Source organism: Bubalus bubalis, chromosome 16, assembly GCF_019923935.1.
Source record: "Bubalus bubalis isolate 160015118507 breed Murrah chromosome 16, NDDB_SH_1, whole genome shotgun sequence".
Classification (NCBI taxonomy): Eukaryota; Metazoa; Chordata; class Mammalia; order Artiodactyla; family Bovidae; genus Bubalus; species Bubalus bubalis.
Genome location: NC_059172.1, coordinates 63,547,742 through 63,569,064, shown reverse-complemented (window position 1 = coordinate 63,569,064; position 21,323 = coordinate 63,547,742). Strand labels below are relative to the sequence as shown.

Genomic DNA, 21,323 nt, shown 5'->3' with positions numbered 1-21,323 from the left:
GATTAGATAAGTATTTCTTAAGCTTTTCGCGGTTACCAACACGTTTAAAAGCTATATTCCCATCTTCCCAGAGGCAAGCTCAAAGAAGCAAAAAAAAAAAAAAAAAAAAAAAAACTGCACACATTTTAGGGGTTTCGAGCCCCAAAGCCCATTTGAGGCTCCAAATCCCTCGATTTGGTGATCTCCAAGGTCTACTTCACCGCTGATACACTGTAAGGGTCCGTGCGGGTGTCAGAATGAACTCTATAAGAGACATCAAATTTGGAGGGATTTATATAGAAACAGATGAGAAAAAGATACAAAGAAAGGAGCCTGTGAGCAATGCATTGCTCAGCCAGAGTTCCTCGCCCGTGCCAAATTTAGGAAGAACAGTAATCATAGGTGAGAGGTTTTGGCGGGAAGGTCCCACGGTTGGGCGGGTAACGCCTGGGCAGGGGAAGGAGATGCCGGGGGGCGGGGGAAGGAGACCCAGGTCCGGCCCCAGTCGCTGCAGCCATCCGCGCCGCCCACCAGGGCTCGCTCTTACCCTTCGGCTGGGTGGCCGAGGAGCTGGGCGGGCCAGGCGGCGACCCCGCCCCGCTCCTCAGCTAGGCGGCCTTGAGCTCTGAGGGCGCAGGAGCCCGGAAGGAACGCGCCGTCCAGGCCCCGCCCACCTGCCCTCCCTCGCGGCCGCTCGCCGCCGACGTCGGCGGGGCTCCGGTCGCCATGGTGACCAATCGAGGCCCGGTCCCGCCCCCGCCCCTCTGTCCCGGCCCCCTGACGTCGGCTTACGTCAGCGGCGGCGCGCGCCTGGCTGGGCCCTGCGGAGCGGGAGGGACGGAGCGCAGGAGAGAGCGGAGCCGCAGTCGCCCGAGTGGAGCCGCGGAGCCGCGCAGCCCGCCCGCCCGCCAGCCCGCCCGCCAGCCGGCCAGTCCGCGCTCCAGTCCGCCGTGCCTGGCAGCGGGGCCCAGCATGGTCATGGCGGATGGCCCGAGGCACTTGCAGCGCGGGCCGGTCCGGGTGGGGTTCTACGAAATCGAGGGCACGCTGGGCAAGGGCAACTTCGCCGTGGTGAAGCTGGGGCGACACCGGATCACCAGGACGGAGGTGCGGCCCGGGGCTCGGCGGGAGCGTCCGAGGCGAGGGTTCGGGAGACGAGCTGTTGGCCGAGAGGGGCGGCTGCCGCGGGGGGCCTGGGCAGCTCCGAGAGGCCGGGTCACCGGCTCAGGCGAGAGGGCCTGGGAGTGTGAGGACCCAGGGAGCTCCAGGGGTCGGTGAGCACCACGGGGACCGGGGCCGCGTCGCCCGGACCCGGGTGTCGTCCGATTTGGAGAGCCGGGCCGCCAGGCGCTTTGCCTTCTCTGGGCCACCCCGGGGGGCCCCCTGGAATTTCGCCCAGAGCCTCGCACCCGGGGCCGTGACCTGGTCTGTGGGCCTCCGCTCCGGAGCCCAAGTTCCGCGTCTTCCCGGCTTTCAGCTGGGGGTGGGGTGGGAGGGGAAGTCTCCGCGCTCCTGGGCTGCGCGATGAGAGGCGTCGCCAGCCCGGCCGAGGGGACCGCCTGCGCCCCGACGCCCCGGACGGGGCTCCTCGAGGCTCCGGGGGAACCGCGGCGCCCCCTCACCGGCCGCTCGAGGAAGGGGGCCCCCGGGGGCCGGGAGCCCGGAGCGCCACGGTCCCATCTTCTCTCCGCTCCTGGTGCCAGACAGTATCTCTGACCTGGTGTCAGGCTCGCTGGATCTCGCGCCTGAGGCATTTCCACCTTAGTACTCCAGACAATAGAGCCGGTTAAAATGGTCATCTGGGCATTCGCACAGTTGGTGGGGTTGGTCTTATGCTAGGTGATTTCTTTACCAGGTGTGCGTTCTGGCGGTGAATACGCGTTCCTTAAGCCGCGTCCGATTCTACCTGTCTACTCTAAAAGCCCTCGACTGCTTCCTGACGGGGAAGCCAGCATCTCCCCCCCGCCCTCCATCGCACATTATCGCGCACCGCACATATTTTCTAGCAAATCTCTGTTCTTACCTAACCCGCCCCCCCTTCCTTTCACCGCCTCAAGCTGCTCTCCTCAGGGTCTCTATTTTAAGACGTGCAAATTAAATACTTTAGAAAAACGGTAGAAACAAAACCATTCTTTAGAATAAAACCTTGTGTTTTTGGCGTACTCTACTCTGCCTCATTGTAGTTGTTCTGGAGTTTCATCCTTTCCTTTTTTTTTCTTTTTTCCCTTTCCACTTTTCATCCTATTCAGCGTTTCTCCTTGTTAGTGCGAAGGTACCAGAGTTTGGATATGCAATAACAGGATTCTTTTTCAGAATGTCTGTGTAAGGTGAAGGGCATCGGAAAACTTGAGTGGTTTTTGTAGCTGTTGTTCTTAGAAGTTTTGCTTACTGTGAAGAAGTCCGTTTCCAAAAAGAAGGGGCATATGTCATTGTGTCATAACTCATTTTTCGTCTTGCCCTGCTGATCCTGACTGAGGCAGCCGAATTCCGACCATTTTTTTTTTTTTTTTTTTAGCATCAGAGCCAAGTTCACAAATTTTCCTCTCACAAATTTACCAGAGTTAGCAATTTAAGTTTTTAATGTAAATAATGTGACCGTAGTGAGATTACTTAATCTGATCCCAGTATTTTTAAAAACGAAATTGATTCCATTCCTCTTAAGAAACATGGCTTAATGCCATGCTGTTTGCCCTTTAGTTACATGAAAAGAAGACATTTTTAATGTGTATTTTTGTATAAGTACACATTTTTAACGAGTCTAAAAACTAAACAGATTTCACAGTTAGGAAGAGCTTACACAAAACTTTTGAACTGTATTGTTCAGTGGTTGAATTCCAAAGCCATCAGCTCATATTATTTTTTTCTCATCAGCTCTTATCAGTGTTAGTTGAAAGATTTGTCAGCTGTTACTTATTAGTAAACAGTATATATTAGTATATAGTATCTAAGAATTACTTAAGTAGAGCTATGAGTGACTGACACTTTCTTGAGGTTGTCATCTCAAACCGTGTTACTTTTAAACTGATCTCTCTTGTAGAGCTAGGGGGCAGTGTGGAGTAGTATCATGGTTTGGCTATCGGTGAGATCAAGGCATTTGTAATTGAAGGCACAGGTCAGATCAAGAAAGAGCACTCAGATCCTGAACTGTGGGCATGGTTTACGTCTGTAAAATCATTTCAGGTAAAAGCTAACTTTATAGTACATAGAACCCATTTACTGTTGCTTTTTCTAAAGAAAGTGTTCTTAACATATAAAAAGAAAAATTGTGAAGTTTAGGATGGGTGAGTATGAGTGTGGTAATTTGGTATAACTGGAAGTATTACAGATAAGAGGAATGAAGGGAACAGCAAGGCATTAATGAAGAGAAAAGTTCCTGTAAATCTCAAGTTTTATTAAGTTGCTTTGTGAACTTCTGTGGTAATTTGTCTTAAGAATTATTTAGCACAGATACAGTTGTTCCTTACTGTAGTATGCTGTTTGCTAAGGAGGATTTTTAAAGCAGTATTTGTTGTTTTTATTCACTGAATGTGTATCTTTGGTAAGCACAACAACTTCCTCAGATATTATAAGTAATATGGATAGTAGAAACTTTACAGTGCTATTTAACATCATTTGAGGTTCTCATTGCTGAACATACTAATTACAGCGAGAACAATTAATATGGCATAAAGAACAATATTGGCAAAATATCATGATTATACTTACTGCTTAGAAAAGTTTCTTCAATATAGTATGCACTAGCATCAATGTAACTTTGTGGTTTAAAATGTAGAGGTCTTTTTTTCGAAGTTTGAACATCAGGCAGTTTTTAGGGTTTAGTTTAAATATTTAAGTAATGAGCATTTGGGCCCCCCTTTTTTAAAAATTGACTTTTCTCTGTCTCTTGTTTCATATCTCCAAAATGATGTATTTTTACAGAGCTTGGGAGATCCAAGACTGTTTGCTTTTTTAGGTGGAAAAAAAAAATCAGTTGACAAGAGAGATCTTCATTTTGGTCTAATCTATCAAATAGCTTAACATTGTTTAAGAAATACAATTGCATCATCATCTGAAGCAGTGTTCTCATGTTAGATCTCTGTGTAAATTTTGCACACAAAAGGGAAGGCAGGTGGTGGTAGAACCCAGCTTCTTAGTATAATACTTCATAAAAGCTTTGTAGTATTTGTTTGTGATTTATGAATTAGAGTAGCTAATTTTATAAAATTAGCATAATGGAAAAGAATAGTAGCATTTAGACTATTAAACTATTTTAGGCAGTCATGGTTGCTATTTTGCTATGCTTTGAGTGTCCTTGAGAAGTGTATTTTATTAATACTACACTAGTAAATAACTTTTTCCTTCTAACTAAGCGTATGACTAGTTTTTTGTTGTTTTTTATTGTCCATCAGGTAAGATTTCAGAAAAGTCATTTGTGTCCTTAAATATTTTTGTCTCTTACTGTTAAATAAATATGGTCTTACTGTAGAAAATATAAAGAATATAGTGCACAAAAAAGTACATGTGTAATTCCTCCCTCAATAGAAATAAATCATTAACATTATGGCATATTTCCCTCTAGTCTTTTTTTAATGCATTTTTTCCACAGATGACATCACATGGTAGATATACTTATATAAACTGTATCCTTTTTTCCACTTATCATTATAGCCTCAACATTTTGCTTCTTATATGTAACTTTATTAAACACCTTAACATTTTACTATTTATTTATTTTTGGCTGTGCTGGCTCTTCATTGCTGCACAGGCTTTCTCGACTTGCAGGGAGCAGGGGCTCCTGTCTAGTTGCAGCGTGTGGGCTTCTCGTTGCGGTGGCTTCCCTTACTGCGGAGCACAGGTTCCGGGGCTTGAGGGCTTCGGTAGTTGGCGCACGTGTGGTCATTGGTTACAGTTCCCAGGCTCTATATAGCACAGGCTCCATAGCTGTTGCACCCCAGCTCAGCTGCTCCGCGGCATGACGGATCTTCCGGTATCAGGGATTGAACCCATGTCTCCTTCATCGGCAGATAGATTCTTTATCACTGAGCCACCAGGGAAGCCTCTTAAACATTTTTAATAGCTGCATAGTGTTCTTCCTTGTAGATGAATCCTGTTTTACTTAACAGTTTTCTTATTTGCCATTATATAGGTTCAAGTTTTCATTTACAAGAAATAATTTGCAGTGTATATGTATATAACTCTGTATCTGCATTCTCAGTTATTTTAGGAAGGAGTGATTGGAGGTAAATTCCTAGAAGGGAAATTACCAAGTGGGAAGGTATTATTTTTACATTAAAAAATAATGTATTTCTGTTATCAAATCTATCATGTTTATTATTGAACATTTTAAGAAGTGTAGCTAAATAAAATGAATTAACCATAATATTACCACCCAAAGATAACCATTATTAGTTATTTTCAGACCATTTCTGTAATAGGTCATTGTTTTCCTCAATACCATACCTCTTGTTTTGCTTGGCTAAAGAGCCTTTAAATGTTTGTTCCGTGGGATCTTAAATATATTTCATACAGGTTCTGAAAATTAGTTTATTGAAATGGCATGCAGGTATTACCTATTTAAAAAATCTGGAATATAAAAGTGATAGCAAGGACATTGGAAAGCTGCTTTTTTTCCACTGGAAACAATTCTTTGTGTGCTCAGGGGGTTTTATATTTAGGCATAATTTGTAAACTAAGTACTACCTTAAAATGTAAGTATTTTTAAAGTTTTCCAAATAGTTAAAGTACAAAATTGCATTTTTAGAGCAAAGGTAGAGAAGAGCATATTACTCCCTGATTATGGAATTTCTTGAAGAGGATAACTCAATTTTTTTAATACATCTGAGTTTTATATTTTACTTAAAAATTTTAAGTCTCCTCTCTGTAATCTTGATATTATTAATCTTGTTCTGTGAAATATTCCAGATGTCAAGAAGCAACTATACTATGTTCAACAAGAGGAATTGTTACCAAATAACTTGATCACTAATATTTGTAACTAAGTCTATGTATGATCTTTAATTGTGTGTTGAAATAAAAATTAGATTTTTCATGGAACATACATGTTTTGCTTGAAATTGTTCTCTAGTTTCTTGGCACCCAGACAAGTAAAATTTGCCAAGTTTATTCTGTGAAATATTGTTCAAAATGATCTGTTCTTTGGGAGGGAGGGTGGGGACAAATGTGGAAAATAAGTTGTATAAATGTTCATATTCTGTAGAAATGCTTACCAGAGTTTAATGCATTCTGCTTTTAATTCTACTGGGAAATTCTGTCTCAGGCAATTAAGAAAACATTTATTTGGAAATAACTGAAACTGGCCTTGATTCCTGGATTCACATGATGATATTTGATTCATGGCCAATGCTGATGGCAAATTCACTTCCTTGGAACCGAATGGGTTCCAGAAATTCATTAAGATTTCTTTCTTTCTTCTTTAATGTACCTCTTCTACCTTCCACCTCCATATATTTGAAATATATTATTTAGGTAAAAGTTCTTTATACAGGACATTTGTGGACAATGCTTTCCCGCCCTTCAAAGAGAAATAGTCCATATATCCCATTTGAGATAATTACAAGAATGAAAGACAGTTACATTTGGGAATTTCATCAGAAACTTTTCATTTTAAAAATACTTTAAACAGGTTAAGAGATGAATCTTGGATGAATTAAACTGAAAATTGACGCTAAAATTTGTTTTTTCTTTTTCAAAATAAACATAGTATTTGTGTGTTTTTCTCAGTTACAAAATATATGTATGTTCTTTGTAGACATTGTTGAAAAACTTGAAGAAGAAAATAAAAACATTCTTATTTTAATTCCACCATCCAGACCAAGAGACAGCCACCTAATATTTGGTTCCTAGCCTCTTAGCTGTTCACACATATTTTATATGTATGTAATAAAATTGATGTCACCTATACATAAAATCTGTGTTTTTTACTTAGTATGTTTGTTAACATTTCCCCAAGGTTACAGAAAAATGTCTAAAGCATGGTTAAATAGTATCTTTGAATTTGACCATCTACATTTTATTTTAATAAATTCCTGTTATTGAACATTTAGATCATTTCTCTCTTGCTGTTTCTCTTTCTAAAATAGTATTTCAGAGAATAATCATGTTATATACATCTTTGTGCATCTATCTGATTGTTTCCTTAGAATAATGCCATAGCAGTGGAATTCTTGGGTCAAGGAGTATGTGTTTATTACAAGTCAAATTTTAAATTGGGAAAAAAGTTAAATTTATTTATTCTAAAAGGGTAACTGGAGAACTCCATTTGCTACTGACTTTTACTGAAGCGACTTAGCAGTTAGCAGTTTACTGTTTTCAGAAACCGTTTCGTTGTAGACCACTTAATCACAGTCACTATTAAATCAAATCATAGGCTGGTATGTTCAGATTCTACCTGTGATTTGATGTGTGAGCTTGAAAAGTGTGTTTATGTTTTAATTTCAAAGGTCTCACTTCATGGTAAGGATTTTGCTACTTGGTATTTCAGAAGGACAATGTATAATTAATGTATTAGTAGTAAATAACACTGAAGCAGATGTTACCTGAGACAGCAAACATTTATTAATGCCTTCTGATTTTTCATTAGAAGAATAACTTTATTGTATAACTTCTTTGTAAAGTCCCCCAAAACCAGTTTTGTGTGTGGTTTCTTTAAGTGCAAGAAATTAATATATCTTTTATGAGAAGTGAAATAATTTTTTTAAAGTATCAGAAAGTGAACTCTTTACCATTAAATTACATTTTGAAAAATGACAAAAATCCGTTTTATTCATCAGCTGAACACCATTTCATTTCTGATCTTATATTTAATCCTTTGTCTTCTTGCAAATTTATATTTTACATAGTTGTTACTTTTACATGTTTTTTTAACTTAATCTTGTTGGAAACACTTTTATTCATAATTAAGATTTAAATCTTATTAAATAATATAGCCATTTATAGAGAACTTAGAAAACAAGAAAATGAAAATGACCAATATTTCGCAGATGGAGAAGTTAGCCTGTATAATAAATTTAACTATTTCACTTTTCATTTTTTCTAATTAGAAAAGTAGTTCATTCTCATTGAAGAAATTTTTCATGCTCATTGAAGAAAAATTGCACTGAAAAGTAAATCAGGAAAATAAAATCATGGTTTTTCACCCACTGATAACATTTTCATCATATTTATATCTAGTTTTTATTGCTCTTTTTCTATGTATACTTTGTGTTGAAACTGCACTGATATTCTCATTTTTTATTTAATATTTTAGTCTCATTATTCTTCATATTGTTAAAAGGAACTATTTTAAGTCATGTAATAGTCATAATATACCATAAGTCATGTAATGATTTCCCAATTATTGTTTTCTGTTTTTTACATTATAAATAATACTTTTGAATATATTGACACATAAATCTTGATCATCATTTCAGATTATTTCCTGCAAATAATTTCTAAGTGGGATGGATGGTTTTTAAGGTTCTTGGTAAAGACTGCCAGATTACCTTCCAGAAAAATTATAATCAATTTTATATTCCTACTAGCAATACATATGTGTGTATATATATAGCCATCTCATTGAACTTCAGCTCACAAGGGTGCTCACTTTTTCATCTTTATGAACAAGTGAAAAATATTTTTTGAGATTTAGTTGACATGTCACATTATTTTAGGTATATATACATTTTCCTGTTTATGAGATTGAATATCCAGTGTTGCTGCTTTACATGAGATTTAGTTGATAGTAATTATCCTAGTTTCCCGAGTTATATAGAAAACTTTCCTTTTGTATCCCCCAAATTTTTTTATTGTTGTATAAGTTCATTGAAGGTTTTTTAAAAAAGATATTGCATGCATAATTAGGAATTAGTGCTCAGTCGCTCAGTCATGTCCAGCTCTATGTGACCCCATGTTCTATAGCCCACCAGGCTCCTCAGTCATGTCCTACTCTTTGTGACCCCATGAACTGCAGCATATCAAGCTTCCCTGTCCTTCACTATCTCCCAGAGTTTGCTCAAACTCATGTCCATTGAGTTGATGTTGCCATCCAAACATCTCATCTTCTGTTGCCTCCTTCTCCTGCCCTCAATCTTCCCCAGCATTGGGTTCTTTTCCAAAGAATACTGGAGTGGTTGCCATTTCTTTCTTCAGGGGATCTTCCTGACCCAAGGATTGAATCTGTGTCTCCTGCATTGCAGGCAGATTCTTTACTGCTGAGCCACTGGGGAAGGCCCGATTTAGATGAGCAACAACAAAGAAAAGATACTTTGATTTTTAGAGTTCCATGCATGACTTTGTTGTGACCGTGCAGATTTTGTCCTTGGTACTATGTTTGGAACTAAGTAGAGAAGGGATGCAGAGAGGAAGTTCCCAGAAATCTAAGTTCATAGCTACCTTTAAAATGAACTAGTGGAGCGCAACTCTTTTGCTAATTCGGAATTTCATACAACATTGGGGAAATCCCCAAATGCAGATTTTTTTTTTTTGTTTGTTTGTTCATAAAATTTGTTTTCCAAAATGTCTTCCCATTCTATGTTTTCTCATAGACCTATTAAGTTCTTTGAAGGTAGGAATCAGATCTTGTTCATTTTTTTATCCTAGGCATAATTCCAGGCATACAGCAGTTGCTCAATAAATGTGTGACTAATATGTTCAATGAATAGTGAAAAGATGGAACTTGAAGTTAGAAGGCCTGTGACTTTTTTTCCCCATTAATTCACTTGAGCTTTAAGACCTTTGTAGATTCTGTAGTATCTTTTCAACCTCAGTTTCATCAACTCATCAGTGTACTGCTTGTTCCATTTACTTCTAAAAATTGAGAAATAAATGAAATAAAATGTATCTTATCTCTTAAGATTCCAAAAGAGTGTCAAAGAGGAGATATCTTTTTGGTAATACCTTACTTTAATTGTTACTTAGTATTTAAACTTTTTCTTGAACATTAAATATGATACTCAAGAAGTTATATATAATAAATTTCTTAATGACAGTAATCATGCTAAAATTTTTTAAAACATGATTCCTTTCTATTTATTATTCTTTTTATATTTAGTAGATATTTATGACCCATTTCATTATAAAAGTTTTTTGTTTGGGAGGGACTACTGATCTCTAGATGCACTCCAAAAATTGTAGGGCAAGAAATTTTCTTCAAAATATGCATCTATAAACCTCCATCTTACCTTCCTAAGGAATATTGAGGATATTAAAATATACACTTACCCTTTTATCTGCCAGCTTTTACCCAAAGTTACCCTGAATAACTGATAATACTGTATTCTGTCATACTCTTAATTAGGTGAAGGGGGTCACCTTAAAGATTTAGATTTGAGGTGGTCCAATAATGTTCCTAATGTAAGTACAGTACTAATCAGTCACTCATCTAGCAGTCTTACTTTCTAGAATATATTGATCATGGGAATAAATAAAATACCACCAAACATAATGCTGCTGCCGCTGCTAAGTTGCTTCAGTCGTGTCCAACTCTGCGACCCCAAAGACGGCAGCCCACCAGGTTCCGCTCTCCCTGGGATTCTCCAGGCAAGAACATTGGAGTGGGTTGCCATTTCCTTCTCCAAAGCATGAAAGTGAAAAGTGAAAGTGAAGTTGCTCAGTCGTGTCTGACTCTTCCCGACCCCATGGACTGCAGCCTACCAGACTCCTCCATCCATGGGATTTTCCAGGCAAGAGTACTGGAGTGGGTTGCCATGGCCTTCTCCACCAAACATAATGAAAGTATCACAAAATCTGCAAACTTTACTGCCTTTTCAGTAAAAGAAAGAAGGAGCTACCGCCTTTCTTCTTAGGCAATAAATTTAATTTTACCCATTATATTTAGTAATCTGACTTCCCATGGGAAGCTTGAGTTCTATGAGTTACAGTTAATTCAAATTAGGCAACAAGCTATGGACAGCAAAATAGAAATAGAGAACGGTAAGAAATAAACCTTACAGTAGGACTTTAACAGCACAGGACAGAGAGCTGTAAGGGAAGAAGAAAGAATTAATTGTATTAACAGGAGTCTTAAGGGAATTAAAAACCAAGATAATCACAATGGTGTGATCACTCACCTAGAGCCAGACATCCTGGAATATGAAGTCAAGTGGGCCTTAGAAAGCATCACTACGAACAAAGCTAGCGGAGGTGATGGAATTCCAGTTGAGCTGTTTCAAATCCTGGAAGATGATGCTGTGAAAGTGCTGCACTCAATATGCCGGCAAATTTGGAAAACTCAGCAGTGACCACAGGGCTGGAAAAGGTCATTTTTCATTCCAATCCCAAAGAAAGGCAATGCCAAAGAATGCTCAAACTACCGCACAATTGCACTCATCTCACACGCTAGTAAAGTAATGCTCAAAATTCTCCAAGCCAGGCTTCAGAAATACGTGAACCATGAACTTCCAGATGTTCAAGCTGGTTTTAGAAAAGGCAGATGAACCAGAGATCAAATTGCCAACATCCACTGGATCATGGAAAAAGCAAGAGAGTTCCAGAAAAACATCTATTTCTGCTTTATTGACTATGCCAAAGCCTTTGACTGTGTGGATCACAATAAACTGTGGAAAATTCTTCAAGAGATGGGAATGCCAGACCACCTGACCTGCCTCTTGAGAAACCTATATGCAGATCAGGAAGCAACAGTTAGAACTGGACATGGAATAACAGACTGGTTCCAAATAGGAAAAGGAGTATGTCAGGGCTGTATATTGTCACCCTGCTTATTTAACTTACATGCAGAGTACATCATGAGAAACGCGCTGGGCTGGAAGAAGCACAAGCTGGAATCAAGATTGCCGGGAGAAATATCAATAACCTCAGATATGCAGATGGCACCACCCTTATGGCAGAAAGTGAAGAGGAACTAAAAAGCCTCTTGATAAAAGTGAAAGAGGAGAGTGAAAAAGTTGGCATCAGCATTCAGAAAACGAAGATCATGGCATCTGGTCCCATCACTTCATGGCAAATAGATGGGGAAACAGTGGCTGACTTTATTTTTCTGGGCTCCAAAATCACTGCAGAGGGTGATTGCAGCCATGAAATTAAAAGACGCTTACTCCTTGGAAGGAAAGTTATGACCAACCTAGATAGCATGTTCAAAATCAGAGACATTACTTTGCCAACAAAGGTCCATCTAGTCAAGGCTATGGTTGTTCCAGTAGTCATGTATGGATGTGAGAGTTGAACTGTGAAGAAGGCTGAGCACCGAAGAATTGATGCTTTTGAACTGTGGTGTTGGAAAAGACTCTTGAGAGTCCCTTGGACTGCGAGGAGATCCAACCAGTCCATTCTAAAGGAGATCAGTCCTGGGTGTTCTTTGGAAGGACTGATGCTAAAGCTGAAACTCCAATACTTTGGCCACCTCATGCGAAGAGTTGACTCATTGGAAAAGATTCTGATGCTGGGAGGGATTGGGGGCAGGAGGAGAAGGGGACGACAGAGGATGAGATGGCTGGATGGCATCACTGACTCGATGGACATGAGTTTGGGTAAACTCTGGGAGTTGGTGATGGACAGGGAGGCCTGGCGTGCTGCAATTCATGGGGTCGCAAAGAGTTGGACACGACTGAGCGACTGAAGTGAACTGAAGGGAATTAAGTGAATTGATAAAACTGTTAAGTGAAAGTGAAGTTGCTCACTCACGTCTGACTCTTTGCAACCCCATGGACTGTAGCCTACCACGCTTCTCTGTCCATGGGATTTTCTAGGCAAGAATACTGGAGTGGGTTGCCATTTCATTCTCCAGGAGATCTTCCTGACCCAGGAATTGAACCTGGGTCTCCTGCCTTGTGGGCAGACATTTTACTGTATGAGCCACCAAGGAATCAGCCTGGTGAATTCAAATCAGTGAATTGACAAATTGAGTCCAATTATCTTGGTTACTTTTTAGGAGCTATAAATGTTATGGCAATAAAATGATTGTTGTGCTGCGTCACTTCAGTCGTGTGCAACTCTGTGTGATTCTCTGGACTGTAGCCCACCGAGCTTCTCTGTCCTTGGGATTCTCCAGGCAAGAATACTGGAGTGGGTTGCCATACCCTCCTCCAGGGAATCTTCCTGACCCAGGGATTGAACCCACAGCTCTTACGTCTCCTGCATTGTGAGGCAGGTTCTTTACCACTAGTGCTACCTGGGAAGCCAGCAATACAAGAATTGATACTAAAATTATCCTGAAACAACAACATAAAACCTGAATTATGTTCAGAATACTTTTGGGTAGAATGTGAAGTACATTTCGGAATTTCTTCAGAACTTACTATAATTAAGTTTGGGTGGTTCCCAGTTATCTGAAAGTTTTATTTAAGTCAGAATGACTTATTTCCTAACTAAATGCCTACTGAAATTAAAAAAAAAAGTTATTTTTGGTTCCATGAAAAAAATTGCACAGTTGTTGTTTTATGACTGCCTAGTTATTCACCTTCAGATGCATCTCCTTCAAATTATTCTGTCTGGCTATGACAGGAAGAGGCCATGTTTTTTGAAAATCAGATTCCTTTAAGTAAAAATTTCATATAATTACTAACATTTGAAGTTTTGCACTTGATTTTTAAAACAAAATTTAATCCAACGGGCATTTTTCAAGTTAATTGGATTTTAATTATTTATACTTAGTTTTTTTTCCCCCAGAAAAGTCTGTATGTTTTGGAACCTATCATTTGCTTTTCTAGACAAATTGAATTTCAGTTATCATAGAAACTATCTTCTGTTTGGTTGATGATTTGTTTATAGGCACTTTGTAATGAGATGACAACTTGTTGAAACTGCTGAGATTTTATTTCTTCAGTTTTTAAATGGAGTAAGGAGTTAACTGTTGTACCAAAAGAGAATTATGTTTTATTAAAGTAAAACTTTAAAGGGTTATTATTTTTCATAACACATTCAAATAAAGCTTTAAAGGGTTATTCATCATACCACATTAAAAACACTCCCAAGCAAAATCTGCCACAGCGCCTTATACGTGGCAGATGTTTGAGACAGTAAGATACATGAATGAGCATTGAATTTAAACTAGTTATCATCATTGTCATGGAGACCTACCTACTGCTAGAGTCTTAGATGTCATTTATTTAAAAAATTTATAACTGGAAAATGTTAACCTTTTTATACTAATTGTATTTATTTGTGTCTGGGATGCAGGTGGCGATAAAAATAATAGATAAATCTCAGCTGGATGAAGTGAACCTTGAGAAAATCTACCGAGAAGTAAAAATAATGAAACTGTTAGACCACCCTCACATAATAAAACTTTATCAGGTATGACTTAACTTTATACTTCTCCATGCTTCTCACATTCAGTACTCTATTTTACATCATCATTTTTCTCTTTTATATTAGTTTTTTCAGTCTCTAAAAAGATAATTATATGCTTTTATTAATATGAATGTTTCCATTTCTCTATATTTTAAAAATTAGGAAATAAAAACTACTCCCAGCTTAATTTTCAGTTGTCTCTCAGACTGTAAGTTATTTACTTTCAAAGTTTGTAGTTGTGCATTTATGATAATCTGCTTAAACCTGCTGGGTTTTGGTGGTGGGTTGTTTAATGGATACAACAGTTTTGCTTATTTAAAAAATAATGCTGTTTATGTTATATAAACTACAAAGGCTAAAATAGACTATTACTTTAGTGACATACACTATAGTACCTAAAGTCAAGTCTTTATTTGAGGGAGGATTCTTTTATCAGGTAAAGCAAATCCTTCATTTAAAAAAAAATTAACCTTATTAAGGTATAATTTTCGTAAAATAAACTGCATGAGTTTCAAGTGTAAGCCATGTTTTTTAAAAGGAAGATTTTTCTCAGATTTCTAAAGAGTAATTTATGCTTAAGAATGGTAATGTAATACAAAATGTTTTATATTTCTATTCATTAATATTTAGAATTTTTATATTAGAAAACTATTTTTAAGCTAAAATGTTATAGTGTGCTTGCTAGTCTATAACTTTGCTCTCCAAAGTGCAGTGTGTGACCTTAGAGATGTGCTGTGCTCAGCCTATACTTGCTGTGGGAGCTGATTGTCAAATTTTCAGAAGTTTTGTGAGTCAGTTAACATGCTAATAGCTCAGAATCAGTGCCGGTAGGAGTATTTTTACACTGCAGAAATTGGTTTAAAAGAGCCTTTTTCTCCCTCAGTGAGCTAGAGCCAGCACACTTTTGCGTGCATGCGTGCTAAGGCACTTCAGTCATGTCCAACTCTGTGTGACCCTATGGGCTGTAGCCCGCCAGACTCCCCTGTCCATGGGATTCTTCAGGCAAGAATACCGGAGTGGGTTGCCATGCCCTCCTCCAGGAGATCTTTCGGACCCAGGGATCGAACCCACGTCTCTTACGTCTCCTGCATTGGCAGGTGTGTTCTTTACCACTAGCGCCACCTGGGAAGTCCAGAACACTACTCTGTGCACTCAGATTGGTTAGCACAAGTGTCCCTCGGGGTATAGTAAAAAAAAAATTAGAAGTTCCAATTCTGTTTATCTTTTCTATTTATCTTCTTGTGTTCGTTTTATAATGTATGTATTTATAAAATGGCGCAAGTATACAGTTTGTGTCTCTGCATGTATATATTCATAAATGCATCTACATATGTGTGTATGTATACATTTACATGTATACATACATACATATACATATTTGGCTTTATTGAGAGAGATTTTGAGTTTAAACCTTGTGGAGACTGTTGGAGAGCATTTCCGTTAGCTGAGAATGAGAGACTATGGTGTATGTGCCACTCAAAACAATTCCTAAGATTCTAAACTGCGGAGGGCCTCTTACATCAAATTTATATCAGAGTACTTCTCCCTTTAAGCTGTTTTTTTTTTTTCCCTAAAGAGGATGCTTGTAATAAACTAATCACATGCTTAGAAGTCTGATGAACCATAGCCCAAACTGAGGTTAAAACTACTGTGATTCTTCAACTATACTTCAATTAATAAACAAAGCAAACAAACCAAAAGCTGCCATGATTCACATGATAATTCTGTGTTTATTTGAACTCCAGTAATCAGTTACATTGATTTACTGTTTGACTTGTTTAGACTCAGATTGTAGGTAGCCCTGAGTTTTCTAGCCTGTTTTAGGAACAGTCTTAAATCCGAATGTTAGAGCAAAATTGGTTTTTAGCCTTTCAGTAGATAGTAGTTAAATATTACATTTACTAGCATGTGCCAGTATGTATTTTCCTTTCTAGATTTAGAAAAACTAATTTAAATAAAAATGTATTGTAGTGGAACTGTGGAAGAAGATTTTGAACAATGTTTTAAAATAACAGTACTTTGTAAAAACGTGAAAGTGTAGTAAGAGGATTACCACACTGTGACAGATTAGCTAGGTTATAGGCCAGATTAACAGCTATATTTTATTATTCATTTCTTAATCAGAATCTACCATATAACACAGCTAGAAAAGTCAGTGAGGAGGTTAAAAAGTTGTTCTTCAAAGCTCCTATTACGTATATCAGTACTTTTCAAACTTGAATGAGAATGATAGTCACCTGAAGGTGTGGTGAAAGTGTAAACCTGTGTCAGTAGGTCCGGCGTGGGGTCTGAGAGTTTATGCTTCTAACAGGCGTCTGGGCAGTGCTGCCGCGGAAGACGCACAATCTAGAGTTTTCACAAAAGTATTAGGATAAGGATATTGTCAGTCTTATAAACATCACCAGCTTCTGAATCGTCCATAACTTGACGCTTTTATTGGTTGTTTTAATTTAGGTAATTCCATAGAGGGCTTCCCTGGTGGCTCAGTAGTAAAGAATCCACCTGCCAATGCAGGAGACGCAGGTTCAATCTGTGGGTCAGGAAGATCCCCTAGATAAGGAAGTGGCAACCCATTCCATTATTCTTGCCTGGTAAATCCTATGGACAGAGTAGCCTGGCGAGCTACAGTTCACGGAGTCGCAAAGTTGGACATGATTTAGTGACTAAACAACAACAATTTCACAAAATGTTGTAGTAAATAGCAATCTTTTCCTGTCAAACTAATATGGAATTACTTATCAATAGGTAATGGAGACCAAAAGCATGTTGTACCTTGTGACAGAATATGCCAAAAATGGAGAAATTTTTGGTAAGCACATTTCTTTCAATCTTCTAATTTGAAAAATGTCACTAAGCTTTTTGAATAGAGTATTTTCTATTAATTCTCCTGCTTGCTTAAAAGTTGCTAATGTGAATTAGAAATTTTAAAGTATTGTAATAAAATATACAGTAAGCTAAAAATATGGAATATAATTTGTTCTCTTATATTTATGATATTAAAACTATTGCTTAATTCTCTCATCTGTGTTAAAGAGATTGGAAAATCAAAGTTGAGGGAAACTTTCAGTCATACTGCAAAGGAGATTCTTTTAATCTTCCTTTTTACTTTTTTTACCGGGTAAAAGATAAGTTAACAAATATTTATTGAGCTTGTACTATGTCTCAGACATTGTACTAGGTGTAGGGGATACAGTGGTGACCTAAATAACAGTCCCTGCTGTTGTGGCTGTTAACTTTAGCTGTAGGTCTCTGGGAAGTCACTAAACCTCTCTGGGACTCACAGTTTCTTTATTTCTTAATAAAAGTATTTGATTAATTGGTTTGTATGATCCATTCCAACTCTTAAAAATTATAACTATTTTATTGGTTCTAGCTTTCATCTATTTTATTGTTCCTTTATGGAATAAGAACACCCTAAATAGTCTGAATATTTTGTTTTTTAACCTAAGTCCAAAATTGTTTTTGAAATAGCTTTATTGAGGACTTCACATACAATAAATTGTGTGTACTTAATGTGAACAGTTTAATAAGTTTTCAGACACACGTGTGAAAGAAACCATCACCGCCATCAAGATAACCATCACTTCCCAGTTTCTTCGTAACCCTTTGTAATCTCTCTTGCCCCACTTCACCAATAGGCAAGCACTGATGTGTTTTCTGTCACTATAGATTATTTCTTCTGCAGTTTAAAAGTACTCATGTAGTCTGTACCTTTTCTTCATCTGGCTGCTTTCTCTCAGTATAATTACTTTAAGATCCCTCCATTTAGTTGCACATATCAGCGTATCATTTCATTTTATTGTAGGTTGTATATAATTTTGTAAATATACCTCGGGTTGCTTATCCATTTGTGTGTGGATGGACATTTCAGTTGGCTTCAGTTTTTGGCTACTACACATGAATTGCTGTGAACAATCATGTGTAAGTCTTTAACTTAGAGACTACCTTCAAATAATATTCACCACTTAAGATATAGTATATATTACTATGCTCAGTCACTCAGTCCTGTCCAACTCTTTGCAACCTCATGGACTGTAGCCTGTCAGGCTCCTGTGTTGATGAGGTTTTCCAGGCAAGAATACTGGAGTGGGTTGCCGTTTCCTCCTGCAGGAGATCTTCCCGATCCAGGGGTTGAACCCACATCCCTTGCATCTCTTGCATTGGCCAGGCGTGTTCTTTACCATTAGCAAGAACCTTGAAATTATATACTGCTTCTTTTTTAATTAGTTAAATAATTTGGCTGTGTCAGGTCTTTGTTGCAGCACCTGAGATCTTCATTGTGTCATGTGGGGGCGTGGGCTCAGTAGTTGTGCACACAAACTTAGTTGTCCCCTAGCATGTGGAATCTTAGTTGGACCAGGGATCGAACCCATACCCCCTGCATTGCAAGGCAAGTTCTTAATCACTGGATCACCAGAGAAGTCCTTGATAATATGCTTCTGTTTAACATCTCCTTGCCTTTATTGTCTTGTCATACATTTTATTTATACCTGTTTGATAAAACACAAAATGCAGTGTCGTTTTTGTTTAAAAAGTTAATTATGTTTTAAAGAGATTTCATTATTTTTAAAACTCATAACATTTACTAGTGGAGTTACCATTGACATATCCCCATATGTGGATGCATGTTTTCTCATCTTTATTCTTTTATTTGGATACATACTTTTATCTGGCATCATTTTTCTTCTGCCTGAAGGACTTCATTTAGCATTTCTTACAGAGTGGGTCTGTTGATGATGAAATCTTTCAGCTTTTATGTATCTAAAATAATCCTTATTTTGTCTGTTTTTAAATGACACTTGTACTGGATATGTAATTCTAGGTTGACTTTTTTCCTTCAGTGCTTTAAAGATGTTGCTCCACTGTCTTCTCTTTTGCATTATTTCTGACAAGAAGTCTGCTGTCATCTTTTTCCTTTATATCTCATATATAAAGTATGCTTTTTTTCCCTGGCTGCTCCTAAGATTTTCTGTTTATCACTTTTTAACAGTTTGATTATGATGTGCCTTTGTATGGTTTTCTTCATGATTCTTAGGTTTGCTATTTGTTGCTTCTTAAATTTGTGAATGTTAATTTTTCATGAAATTCATTAAATTTTCAGCCATTATTCTTCTGGCTTTTTCTTCAGAGACTCCAATTACACATATATTAGGCTGTTTAAAGTCCTCCCGCTGCTCACCGATTCTAATTTAGAAAATTCCTCTTTCTCTGTGCATTTCATTTTGGATAGCTATTATTATTTCTGTGTCTTCAAGTTATTTAAATTCTTTAGCTATTTGTTTCAACTAGAAGCTTCTTAACTGATGTTTTAATAGAATTGTGTGGGCTTGAAGCCAAAAAAGTCTAGTTTACAGTGCTGGCTACCCCATGTTAACTGTCTTTCAAGAAATCTTTATTGAAAACTGACTGTATACCGCAGACTCTTCTGTGTGGGAAGAATTCCCCAATAAGGAAAACAGACAAAAATTCCTTATCTCAGGAACCTTAGATTTTATTTTGGAGAGAGAGACAATATGCAAAATAAGTAAATTGTATATAGTATACTAGGTGGTAGTACATGCTATAAAAATAGAAAGGAAGGAAGGGGGCATGTGGAGTGGGAGAATTGTTTGTGGTATGAGAGAGTGGTCAGGAAAGGCCTTGCTGACATTTGAGCCAAGACTTGAAAGCAGAGTCACGTAGATGTAGGGAAGTGAGAGTGCTCCCAGTAGAGGAAGGAGTAAATGCAAAGGTACTGAGGCAGCAGAGTGCTTGGTGTGTTCAAGGAGTAGCAGGGAGGCCAGTGCAACTGGAAAGAAGCAAGCAAGAGGGAAGAGCCAGCAAGGAAGAACAGTAGGCAGGTCAGACAAGATCAGAAAGGTAGAGATGAGGCAGCAATGGAGCAGATTTGGGAGCTTTGCAGACCATGTAAGGATTGTGATTCTTACCTTCAATAAGGTTACCTCAATAAAATTAGAGAACCATTAGAGAGGTATTTGAGCAAAGAAGTGATTGCATCTAATTTATATATATATGCACACACACACATATATATATTTTTTATGCTGCATCCCAAAGCTTGTAGGCCAACAAAGATCTGTATAGTCAAAGCTATGGTTTTTCCAGAGTCATGTATGGATGTGAGAGTTGGACTATACAGAAAGCTGAGTACCGAAGAATTGATGCTTTTGAACTGTGGTGTTGGAGAAGACTCCTGAGAGTCCCTTGGACTGCAAGGAGAGCAAACCAGTCAATCCTGAAGGAAATCAGTCCTGAATAGTCATTGGAAGGACTGATGAAGCTGAAGCTCCAGTACCTATGGCCACCTGATGCAAAGAGCTGACTCATTTGAAAAGACCCTGATGCTGGGAAAGATTGAAGGCAGGAGGAGAAGGGGACGACGGAGGATGAGATGGTTGGATGGCATCACCGACTCACTGGACATGAATTTGAGCAAGCTCTGGGAGATGGTGAAGGACAGGGAAGTCTGGCATGCTGCATTCCATGGGGTCTCAAAGAGTCAGACATGACTGAGCAACTGAATAACAGCAACAAGAACTTGTGGGATCTAATTCCCCAACCAGGTATCAAACCCATGCCCCCTCATTGGAAGCACGTATTTAGCCACTGGACCACCATGGAAGTCCCTAATTTAATATTTTTAAAGCATCACTGGCTGCAATGAATAGATAATAGTGAGCAAGGATGGAAATGGGAGCCCAAGTAGGAGAGATAATGATGGCTCAGACCAGGGTAGCAGAAGTGCACATGGTGCTAAGTATGCTAATGGTCTGTTTTGGATAAGCAGAATCAGTAGGATTTCTTGACAGATGAAAACCACCCAAATATTGAATATTAGGAAAGAGACCAATGTCTCATCCCTGAGGCAGTCAAACATTAAAAACTTGGAAAAATAAGAAGAACCAGCAAAGAAGAAGAGAAGAAAACCAAGAGAATGCAGTGTCCTGGAAACCAACACATGAAGAAAGTGTTTTTAGGAGGACAGGGTGAGCATCTGTATCAGAAGCTGCTGGGAGTCAAGAAAGATGAGGAGCAACATTTAACCATTGTATCTGGCCCTTGGTAAGAGCAGTTTTGGTGGAGTGAATTGGCCAAAGCTATGTTGAAGAGCAAATGAGAGA

The 21,323-nt window shown here is 38.5% G+C and overlaps 1 protein-coding gene across 5 annotated transcripts in view; it reads left to right on the top strand.

The window, feature by feature from the left end:
- Positions 1 to 793: 793 nt before the first annotated feature.
- SIK2 (salt inducible kinase 2) overlaps positions 794 to 21,323 on the top strand; it is a 128,356-nt gene continuing 107,826 nt past the window's right edge. For 2 of the 5 annotated variants that reach the window (XM_025266904.3, XM_025266905.3), the window contains exons 1-3: positions 796 to 1,086; positions 14,089 to 14,205; positions 16,948 to 17,011. In XM_025266904.3, the coding sequence (XP_025122689.3) occupies positions 952 to 1,086; positions 14,089 to 14,205; positions 16,948 to 17,011 (316 nt within the window). In that variant the 5' untranslated portion in view covers positions 796 to 951. Of the gene's footprint in view, positions 1,087 to 1,529; positions 3,160 to 14,088; positions 14,206 to 16,947; positions 17,012 to 21,323 lie in introns of those variants that run through there. The other 3 variants (XM_025266903.3, XM_044929760.2, XM_044929759.2) reach the window with 3 other exon arrangements.